The 11,874-nt window shown below is 38.9% G+C and overlaps 1 protein-coding gene across 1 annotated transcript in view; it reads left to right on the plus strand.

Moving 5' to 3' along the window:
• LOC132849356 (tyrosine-protein kinase receptor UFO) overlaps positions 1 to 11,316 on the plus strand; it is a 31,063-nt gene extending 19,747 nt beyond the window's left edge. The window contains exons 11-19 of the mRNA XM_060875546.1: positions 856 to 985; positions 1,696 to 1,787; positions 5,794 to 5,889; positions 5,984 to 6,061; positions 6,176 to 6,268; positions 6,538 to 6,659; positions 7,525 to 7,794; positions 7,995 to 8,131; positions 8,436 to 11,316. Coding sequence (XP_060731529.1) covers positions 856 to 985; positions 1,696 to 1,787; positions 5,794 to 5,889; positions 5,984 to 6,061; positions 6,176 to 6,268; positions 6,538 to 6,659; positions 7,525 to 7,794; positions 7,995 to 8,131; positions 8,436 to 8,892 — 1,475 coding nt within the window. The 3' untranslated portion in view covers positions 8,893 to 11,316. The remainder of the gene's footprint in view (positions 1 to 855; positions 986 to 1,695; positions 1,788 to 5,793; positions 5,890 to 5,983; positions 6,062 to 6,175; positions 6,269 to 6,537; positions 6,660 to 7,524; positions 7,795 to 7,994; positions 8,132 to 8,435) is intronic.
• The last annotated feature ends 558 nt before the right edge of the window (positions 11,317 to 11,874 follow it).

Consider the following 11,874-nt stretch of genomic DNA (forward strand, 5'->3'; position numbering starts at 1 on the left):
ACACACACACATACACACACACACAGTGCTGCAAGTCTTCATCTAAATGGTTTTCAGTTTGTCAATAGGGTGACGGTTCACGGAAAAGTCTAGGGCGGCTCCAGCATATTGTGTGACATGTTACTGCTCCTGAAATCTTCACATCTGAAACTAACAGTAAAAATATGTGCAATAAAACACTCCTGACTTTGACAAATATTATAAAGATGAGGTACGGAATGAGATCCGGCTGTAACGTTGGCCATCGGTTCTGTATCGCTGGCCTTCCTGGATGTAGTGACTTGAAGCTGAAATTTAGAATCAGATCAGATAGAATTTGAAAGTAAGAATAAAACATTAATTAGTGAATCAGAACCATGAGCTGGGGGGCCAAAGACATGCATGGTAGGTTGATTGGCATCTCTGGAAAATTGCGTGAGTGAATGAGAGTGTGTGTGTGCCTTGCAATGGGTTGGCACTCCGTCCAGGGTGTATCCTACCTTGATGCCCGATGACGCCTGAGATAGTTCGGATAAGCGGTAGAAAATGAATGAGAGAGTGAGAACCGTGAGCTGGGATATGGGTCATAGAATACAATCTCAGCTCGCTCAAATTCACACTGTACATTGTAAATGTAATAAACCCCAGGGTTAAGTTTCATCCTGCTTCTCTAAAAGTCACCAGTAGATTAAACAGAGGGTCGTATGGGTCAGTAGAGGAACACGAGGAAGCTGAAGGACTGATCAGTTTTCTCTCAGATTTCTTAGGTTTTGCTTTTGCAATTCACCTCAAAGACAGTAAGGATCTGATAAAAAATAGAAAAATGGAATAATAATTTAATCAAAGGAAATGAGATACAGGTCTGCTTTCTCTCAGGTCACTCCTCTCTTCCAGCGATGTCATGGCACTGGTGGTATGTGGTGATGGCTGTGGCCGTAGCTATAGGTCTGGCGGTGCTCATGGCCGTCTACATGGCAAAGCTGAGGCGGAAGGAAACACGTTTCGGGTGAGTAACGATGATGCCGGTAATCTTTAATTGAATATGATCAGTGAAGTGGTTTAGTTTGTAGTTTGGTAGTTTAGCTCTAGATCTTCTATTCATCCATTCCTCTGAAAACCTCTTTAGATGAAACAATTAAAGCTACGCAAACTGTTACACATAAAAAAGGCCATATTTAAGGTTAACACAGATCTCTATTAATATCCACGTCACACACAGCTTTCTGTTACTTCACACATACTGAAGGTGAGTCCTAGAGGCTTGAATTAAGAAACTGTGTAAGAAAATGTGTTAGTTGTGTTAATAATGCGTTAAATAAGTTAGCTTTATGTTCTTCATTTCTTTGTTTATTATCTTTTTTTAACTCTACTTTTTTCTCCTTTGTTAACGTTAGTTACAGGTTTGTAAATACTGAAATTTATATTTTGTTCATATTTATGAATGCAGTAATTATCTTAACCGCCATATTAAACCAAATCTGAGTGACACTGTTGTTTAAATTTGCCAAAAGATTTTTAGTGAAAGCTGAAACAAACACACTGTATTTTGGACAGAAAATGTGTCCAGGGACGTCTGGAGTAAATCTGTGTATATTTTACATTTTACATTTTTTTTTTGACCAGTATAACATTTCTATTGTAATATTTTCATGTAAAAGATTACGATTGAAAGGAACAAACTAACGACACACTTCTGTGTTTAAATCATATGAACAGTGAAGCGTTTGAGCCCATGATGGAGAGCGGAGAGCTGGTGGTTCGCTATCGAGCTCGTCGTACCTACAGCCGCCGCACCAACGAAGCCACATGTGAGTCTTAATCCATTTTACACTTTAATCTGAATCGAACACTCAATAACAGACCAGTTTGTGTAACCAAAACACAACGAAATGACAACTGCGACCTCTAACTGCAGCTTGTTCAGTATGTCAGCATCTGTTATTGTTGTATTCTGACTTTACTACCGTCAATGTTTTGCTTAAACACACAAGATTGTGAGATTACCTTCATGTCCGAACCTGCCGGAAACTGAACCTGGGAAACTCATCAGCGTGCACTGCAGCGGTGTCAGAGTCTTGACCCCTGTACTTAAGGTGTATAGTTTCTGCCTTGTGGTATGTTTGAAAAATGGGAACGTGGAATGTCGGAATGTTTCTGGAAAATGTCAACAGCCTCAAGCACTTAGACAGATTGCCTTAAAGATGCTCTCGTTTCGGTGTTCGGTGATTTGGGGTTTATGTTAAGTTCAAAACTACTTTTACCTCCTTCTATTAGAGTCTGATTAGAGTCTGTAAGTTTATTACAATTAGAAAGTATTATTAGTAACAATAGTAATAATAGCTGTAGTTTTAGTAGTTGTAGTAATATCAATACAATCAACCTAAAACTCTGATCAGGGGGATTTTTTTTAAATATACACATAAAAACAAACAGGGAAAATGTTTCAGGATGATGAAGGTCTTCACCTGTTGTGTGACTCTGCTGTTTGTACATCAGGGAAAGTTCATTCCACCACCTCAGTGCAGAACAGAGAAGAGTCTCGCTGTATCCCCACCACTTACCCTGAGAGATGGTGGGACTAGTCGAGAGGTGCTGGTAGAGTAATAGTTAATGTAGTAATAACAATAGTAATAAATGTAGCAGTACCTGTAGTAGTAGTAGTAAAAATGTGGCAAGGGTTTTTTTATATTCGGGATGTTTTTGGTATTAACACTTAAATCCTAATCCTAGTAGAATTTCAGTAAAAGGAGAAAATCTTACTAATGTCTCCTATCTATCTATCTATCTATCTATCTATCTATCTATCTATCTATCTATCTATCTATCTATCTATCTATCTATCTATCTATCTATCTATCTATTGAAACATTCAATTCTGTATGAGTTGTATTAGTTATCATTTTTAATAATAATAATAATTCATGGAGCAATTTTTCACAGCTTCAAACAGAAAAAAATACAGTTGAAAATTGCAGCTTTTTGGAATCTTATATATAGCATATTAAATTCCCAAGTAGAACCCAAACAGAAGCGATCCTACAGGATATGTATTTCTTGTGCAATAAGAGCAGTAAAATACTTTATACAGTCGCTCATCAGTTAGGTGTGAGTCCAAGGATGTAAAGAAATGACATAAGTTCACTTTTTACACTTTTGTGGGATCTATGAACACAGCATATATATATGTGTGTGTGTGTGTGTGTGTGTGTGTGTGTGTGTGTGTGTGTGTGTGTGTGTGTGTGTGTGTGTGTGTGTGTGATTGATCAATCTCAATTAGCCAAACATTACAGACTGCTCATTAACAGAGGTGTTGGTTTAGAAACAAACACTCATTAGATCTAAACCCGTTCTTCTGTGTGGAAAAGTACACTTAGCATGAATACACACCTGGATCGTCACAAGAATGGACACACACACACACGCACGCACGGCATCCCATTTCATAGTGCAAATCCATGCTCTATTTGAGACAGAGCTTCTTTTATAAGACTCACTGCTGAGTCTCGACTTGCCTTTGTGACAAAGTGGCTGAGAAAAAAAACACAAATGCTGACAACACAACAGTTCGAGCAGAAACTCAGAAAAGGAACGTAAACGAAGAGAGGACGCAATTAGTCTATATTCTCTTGAGTTGTTTAGCGGTTTAGCCACCTGCTCACACTCACAGACAAGTGTACGTTCAACACGAGAACAAACATGCGCTCGCGCTCATCATGTAGGAACACGTCAGTGAACACATACTTGTGTGCATGCTGCAGGGTTAATGGTGAGCTCACAGCTGCAGGAAAACGCTGCATACACGTACACGCCAGATGTGCTTCAGGAAGATAGGACAAGATAAATTATGGGTTATGAGCTCTTTTCACTCCAAATTTCTCTGCTAGTTAATGCGTAAAGTTACTGCTGAGAATAGTTTAGATAGATAGATAGATGATAGATAGATAGATCGATCGATCAATCGATCCCTGACAGCACATCTGGATTCTGATTGGTCAGAAAGTGTTCATGTTTTATGTTTTATATGCTCATGTTTTAACACAAGGACTTTTCCCTGCCAGATGTTTCCACATCAACAGATCTAAAGAATGTTTACAAGCAAGGATGAAAAGATGTTTCTATTGTATTAGAGAAGGATAGAAACTCTTCACAAACTTAATAATCTTCTCTTATTAATCTCAAGAGAAGGAAAATGAAGTAGCTATAATTGAATAAATCCTGTGGCGTGTGGTGGTGTGTTCGCTGCTGTGGAATAAAAGGAGGAACAAATGGAAGGAATGCATTTACATTTCCAGCATTTAGCAGACACCCTTATATCCAGAGCAACTTCTCATTTTTATACTACTGAGCAATTGAGGGTTAAGGGCCTTACTCATTGGCCCAACAATGGCAGCTTGGTGGATCTAGGATTGAACTCACAGCCTTCCGATTGGTAGCCCAACACCTTAAACACTAGGCTACCACATGCCCACGGAACGCTGTAGGTGTGGACGGATGTGTCAGAAATCAGATAAGCAGGCTGCAGGCTGGTGACATCATTGCTTTTTATTCCGTCTATATTTCATACCCAGGATTTTCTGACATGTTTGATTTACAAACGTGTGTGTGTGTGTGTGTGTGTGTGTGTGTGTGTGTGTCTAGATTCCTGTTTGATTTATCTGCTGTTTTCTGTTTTTCTGTTCTATGAGATTATACAGTTATTAAGTTTTCAGCTCATTCTAGAAATGTGTTGAAAATTAGCAAAGTAATAAAAAGAACAAGACAATGTAAAGCTTTAATATAGCAAAAGAGCTTTAATAAACTTCATCTAGTCTTCTAATAGGAAAGGATTTTTGCAGTTAAACTAATCACTTTGGCCAGAGCTGAGGGACGTATTCATGCTTTATGACCTCACTTGTTTTTGAGTGAAGATGATGTTTGAGTGAAGTGTAATGCTTTTAATAAAGAAAAAACACAGGGAGAAATGAAATAAGGCTTATGTGTAAGACGAAGCACATGTTTTCTTTTTCTCGTGTCTGTGTGTGTGTGTGTGTGTGTGTGTGTGTGACAATCACATTCTGACTGTATTCCCTGGCAGTTCCTTCCCTTCTGCCTTTCTCTCTTGTGGGAATGTTTAGAGAGAGAACAGACTTTTTGGGTTTTATTTAATCATGTGTTTCTGACTGATTTCTGATCTTCACACAGTAAATGCATAAAGTCGTCTTCAGGCTTTGGGACTGAATTATTTATTTATTTGTTTTTAAATAATGAGTAAATCTGATATGATTGTGTATCATCTCTGCTGGTAAAATCTAAAGATGTTGAAAGCTTCTCGCTGTGACTGTAGATTTCACATGATGAAATAAACGTCCTGGCTCCAAATCTTCAAGGACGTTTTGCAATTTTGTGCATTGCACATTTTTGGACATGATTTCTATCTAGGATTTAAAAAACATCCAACTGGGACATTACAGTTCTCTGGTCTTAACCTCAAGTCCATGACCCAGAAGAGTAAAAAGGCAGCAGTGGGAATTACTGGAAAAACTTATGAACATTCTTAATTGGAGTAAAATAATTAATTGTTTTGATATAAAATTAGTCAGGATTCCATTTTGTGGTTCTTGGAGCATCTCCGAGAGGAACAAACAGAAATACGACAAAGCATTGAGTTTCTATTTTCATGAGCTTCATATTGTAGTACAGTGAGCAGTTTGTTAGTCTGAACTCTGCTAGATCATCAAACCTCGTCTCTTCTCTGGAATAAAAACAAGATGAGCTCCAATCTGTACACTGCCACTCATCTGTGTGTGTCTGTGTGTGTGTGTGTTCACTGTGCAGTGAACTCGCTGGGCATCAGTGATGAACTCAAACAGAAGCTACAAGACGTAATGGTGGACAGACACAAACTAACACTGGGAAAAACACTCGGAGAAGGTGAGCGTGACTTCACATCACAACAGTGGAAATACAGACTTAGTTATACTTATATCATGTAATATAATGTGTGTGTGTGTGTGTGTGTGTGCAGGTGAGTTTGGCTCCGTTATGGAGGGTCTGCTGACTCAAGAGGACTCGGTTCTTAAAGTAGCGGTCAAGACAATGAAGAGTGAGTCCTGGAGTTTAACTAAATAAATCAAACCCTCATTACTGTGGAGTTGCATTATGGAGTCGTGTCACACTTTATTCTTTCTATTTCACTCTATTCCTTCTTTTTTTTTAGTTGCTATTTGTACCCGCACTGAGATGGAGGACTTTCTGAGAGAAGCGGCCTGTATGAAGGAGTTTGATCATCAGAATGTCATGAGGCTCCTAGGTAAAGAAAAGCAAACCCTGCACACAAGTGAATGGATCAATAATGAATGATAAACTAAATTCATTCATTCATTCTTTCATTCATCTTCTACCGCTTATCCGAACTACCTCGGGTCACGGGGAGCCTGTGCCTACTAAATTCAAGTAAATTAAATTAAATAAATAAATGTTGATGTTACCATGATAAAGTGGACTTTTCAACTATCTCTCTCTCTCTCTCTCTCTCTCTCTCTCTCTCTCTCTCTCTCTCTCTCTCTCTCTCTCTTGCAGGTGTCTGTTTGCAGACGGTAGAGAGTGAAGGTTTTCCGTCTCCTGTGGTGATTTTGCCCTACATGAAACACGGTGACCTGCACAGCTACCTGCTTTACTCAAGACTTGGAGACTCACCTGTAGTGAGTGTCAGCTCTGCTGATCACACACACACAAACACACACAAACGCACCCAAACACACACACACACACACACACACACATAAACACACAAACGCACACTAACACACAAACACACGCATGAGCACACACACACAAGCACACACTAACACACACACAAACACACAGACACACACACACTAACACACACACACACACACACAAACATACTAACACACACACAATAACACACAGACTAACACACATACACACACACACTGTGAGAAGAGAAATAAGGCTGTAAAAGGGAGAACAAGGGGCTGCTTTCATAAGCAAACGGTATAAATAGCATTACACCATTAGCAAAAAAAAACCCAGTACACAGTTGTGAAAGCTATAATTATTAAAAGGTTTACTGCCTTCCTCATTAGGGCTCAAAACAGAGACCAGGATCATATTTATTGTTAAAAGATTTTATAGAAATAAATGAATTTTACTTGAACACTTTCTTCCTTAATCATGTCAATTACATAATGAATGAAACTCAATTAATTGTTTAAAATCAATGACCTTGTTGATACCTTGTTGAGGTAGAGAGAGAGAGAGAGAGAGAGAGGGAGAGGTCATAATGTCATCATATCATATCATATATCATGTCAATGTAAATGTTTTTTGGAACATGTTCAATAATTATATATTATTAATTATAATATAATATAATATATCTGTTCTGTGTCTAAAATTATGGAGAATGTATTCTACTGCCCCCAAGTGTCCAGTAAAAGCATACAGCGCACATCCACAGTGTTTCATTTCATGGCATGTTTTTATAGTTACAGAAATTTTTCATCTTCTCCCTCTTTTTCTTCTTCTTCTTTATTTTTGCAGTATCTACCGTCTAAGATGCTGGTGAAGTTTATGACAGATATCGCACGAGGAATGGAGTACCTGAGCAGCAAGAACTTCATCCACAGAGACCTGGCAGCACGTAACTGCATGCTGAACGAGAACATGAACGTGTGTGTTGCTGACTTTGGGCTCTCGAAGAAGATTTATAATGGTGATTACTACAGGCAGGGCCGCATCTCCAAAATGCCTGTCAAGTGGATTGCGATTGAAAGCCTGGCGGACAGAGTTTACACCACCAAGAGTGATGTGGTAAGCCAGTGTGTGTGTGTGTGTGTGTGTGTGTGTGTGTGTGTGTATCTGTGTGTGTCCGTGTGTGTCTGTGTGTGTATCTGTGTGTGTCCGTGTGTGTGTGTCCAGGTGTGTGTGGCATAAATACAGATATATTACAGATATAATAAAAAAATATATTTTATAATCTAATATAATAAATTGTTTGTATATTTAATTAGTGGTCCTTTGGTGTGACAATGTGGGAAATCGCTACACGTGGTCAGACTCCGTACCCCGGCGTGGAAAACAGTGAGATTTACGACTACCTGAGACAAGGCAACCGCCTGAAACAGCCTCCGGACTGTCTGGACAGCATGTAAGGGAGTTTTTCCAGCAGATGTTCTAATAAGAGGCACATATTTGTAGATATGGGGATAACATTGGGGATAAATACATATACATACATACATACATACATACATACTGTGAACTATATATATTTTGAATTTTTACTATATTAATTCTTTATATTACTCCTTATGTTTATCTTCTGTTCTATGTTTATGTTCTGTAAAGCTGCTTTGAGACAATGTCCATTGTAAAAAGCGCTATACAAATAAACTTGAATTGAATTGAATATGTTCACATATTTATGTGATCTGGTAATGTCTTACCTCCAGATACTCTTTGATGTTCTCCTGCTGGTTGCTCAGCCCGAAGGACCGGCCGAGCTTTGAGGTCTTGTGCTGCCAGCTTGAGAAAGCTCTGGATGAGCTTCCTGACCCGCAGGACCCTGACGAGATCCTCTACGTCAACATGGAAGAGTCATCAGGAGAGCTGGGGGCTGTCGGGGGACGGGAGCCCAACATAGCTGTTGGGATGTGCTCTCTGGGGCCGTTGAAGGGCACGGAATCAGTGGCGACAGCAGAGATTCACCAACCAGGTCGCTACGTCATCTGCCCTCAACACGAGAGCCAGCGTCTGTTCAGTGGCGAATCGGTAGAAAGCCTGAACCTCACAGGCTCAACGCCGACTTTATTACTCCAGCCGTCAGCTCGCTCGACTCCTGTGCCATCCTTTGAGATGAACAGATCTGAGGATAGAGAGGGCCTGGGGGGCAAAGGGCTAATGTGGTAGTGACACTTACACTGAATGAGAGACAGTAGATATATAGAGGCACTGTACTGCCTGATCAGTTACTCTGGAGAAGGATCCAATTAGAGATTTGTCCTTTGTCCCTTTGTCCACCATTTCCACCTCTTCTGATTGTGGAAGCACACGTTAGCACACCTTCACATTCCATAACGCTTTTCTTATGCGATCCACAGCCGGCGTTTCTCTGAACTCATCAGATGTGGAGGAAGATTGGACTGTAAATTAGTTTTTTTCCTTTTCTTTTTTTGAGTTTGCACATCCTTTCTACTCAGCTGTACTTCTGGTGTGAAAAAGGGATTTTTTTTTTTTTAATTTTCCATTAATTCATCTTTGATTTTATTCCATTATACTGATCAGTAAAAGTAGATCCAGAATCTTTCCTAGAATCATTGGGGAAATTTATTGTAGTCATTTTGGGAGGTGGGAAGAAACCAGAGACACTGGAGGAAACCCACAGTGGTACGAATGTGGTAAAGCTCCCTGTGCACCACCATGTCACCTAAATACATGTTGGAAGATCTTCCATCATTGTCAAAGGGAATGTTAGCTTCCATGAGGCTCAGCTTGGCCTCATGTTTCATATTTGTATTTGTATAATTCACACAAACCAAATAGCAATTAATGGTTGTATTATCCAGGTCTCAAGGTGGAACATTTGAACTAGCACCAGCTCCATTTGTAGACAAATCCACATCATCAAGACTGCTGACACACACAAACATCTACCTGCTGAAAGTAAAAGCCATTTAAAAAGCTAAACGGTGGCAGCGACTCATCTTCGGAGAAGAAAGTCGAATTTTATAAGCTAGCATAACACCGTGCTAAAGTACCACATGTGAATCTAGCATTAGGAGGTCCTCAGGAGATACTAGCTCTCGAACCATTTATTAATAACGTGGAAATGTCAATGACACGAGAGCAGCTTCACCAGCAGATCACTGCCAAACTGTAGAAGGGAACCAATCACAGTTAAACCTGCTTTCTCTTTACTTTAAGACAGAGTCCATTTAAGATTCCATTTTTTTTTATATTATTTCTTACAGCGTTCGTCTTCAGATCTCTTCGTTCTAACCTTTCCAAAGAGTCACATGGCCAACTTGAAGCACTTCTGTCTTGAAAGCTGACATAGACATAAAATACAGAAAGTTTAAATAATCGTATTGTCAAATTTTTAGGAGAAAGCAAATGGCTAATTTAACCTAAGATGAAGAAATTTGTCATTGTTTTTTTGCAAAACGTATGCTTGTTAAGATCTGTATATAGATTTGCAAACAAAAAAGTTCAACAAAACCAAATCCTTTGTACAGTTTTGGACACCGTTAGAAGAAATTCTGTCACTTTACCTGTCTACCTACCTGGTAATAACATAACGATGAGATAAATACACACTTTACTCAAAAGGTACTGGGATGAACAGAGACCAGTTTTATGGTTTCTGTGACAGCGGAAAACATGGAGGTCTTTTATAGCAGTGTAAATAGGGCACTAGGTAATACGTGGTTAGGACATAAAATAAACCCCAGTCCAGGCACTGCCTTGGTTCAGCAGGAGCTCGACTCAAGCACAGTATTATTTCTTTGTTATTGTCATTGTGTATATATGAAATCATTGCACTAATCATTTCCAACAGCTGTTTTTTATTTTTTTATGTGTGTGTTCTTCTATTTCGCCTTTCGCATTCATTTGTTCAACATCCCCCTGAACCCAGAGTGTGTTTGTCATTTTTTTTGTTAAAATGAAATCCTTTTAAAAATTGTGTCACTGATAATATCGAGGATTGAAACACCAAATTCTTCGTTTGTTTGTATGTCGAATGTACGTTCATTTTTTGTGGTACGGACTTTGGCACGTTTTCCCAAATATTCGTATAAAGTCACAGCGATTTAAAACTTTTTCAATTATGCGAATTTGTTTGGATATTATATCAATATTCATAAAATCACATTTAAAGTTTCGTCTGTTCAGGTACATTCAACAGGCCAAGACATCAACGTGTCGTTAATTGCCACAATCTTTGATATTTGCATAATTCTGACAAATTTTTCCCCATTGTAATTAAACACATCTTTGCTTGTACTACATATTCAAGACCTTCCTACCAGTGCGGTAGGTTCAGTTTCCATGAAATAACATTTAAGGTCAGTTATACAAGGGTTTATTTCCCCGCATGGTTAGTTGTGTATACTTGGGTATGTAAATATTATATTACATCTATATTCACATACATGTGAGCTACACACTTCAGTGCCTTTGGGAAAGCCAGTATTTTGCCTTAAGATAGTACTTTAATATGTAGCATTAGGCATTTATGTCTAGTTAATATTAATGATGCTATTATCGTTTTTTTTTTTTTTTGTAAGATTTTGATACGCTTTTATATGAAATAAATGCTATCTGCACAATTCATACTTCTGCGTATTTTTGTGAATTTGGAATTTACAAAATTTGCCAAGTCTTATGAGACTGTTCTCTACTACAGAATGGACTGTACCACTAGAATCACATACACAGTACAGTATATAAGGGCCTTATGGGGGAAGTCGTGGCCTAATGGTTAGAGAGTTTGACTCCTAACCCTAATGTTGTGGATTCGAGTCTCGGGCCAGCAATACCACAACTGAGGTGCCCTTGAGCAAGGCACCGAACTGCTCCCTGGGCTCCGCAGAATAAATGGCTGCCCACTGCTCCAGGTGTGTGTTCACGGTGTGTGTGTCTGTTCACTGCTGTGTGTGTGCACTTTGGATGGGTTAAATGCAGAGAACGAATTCTGAGTATGGGTCACCGTACTTAGCCGTATGTCACGTCACTTTTATCTATACAGTGTCTATTGTGAATAGCGCCACAGAAAGAAAATCAAAGTTATTTTGATACGACTCAGTAAAGCTGGCCAGAATTTACACAGAATAATTTCATGGAATAAGTTACACTTAGATTTTATTCTTCTTCCTGTTTTCACTGCGAATG

This window comes from Tachysurus vachellii, chromosome 1, assembly GCF_030014155.1.
Source record: "Tachysurus vachellii isolate PV-2020 chromosome 1, HZAU_Pvac_v1, whole genome shotgun sequence".
Lineage (NCBI taxonomy): Eukaryota > Metazoa > Chordata > Actinopteri > Siluriformes > Bagridae > Tachysurus > Tachysurus vachellii.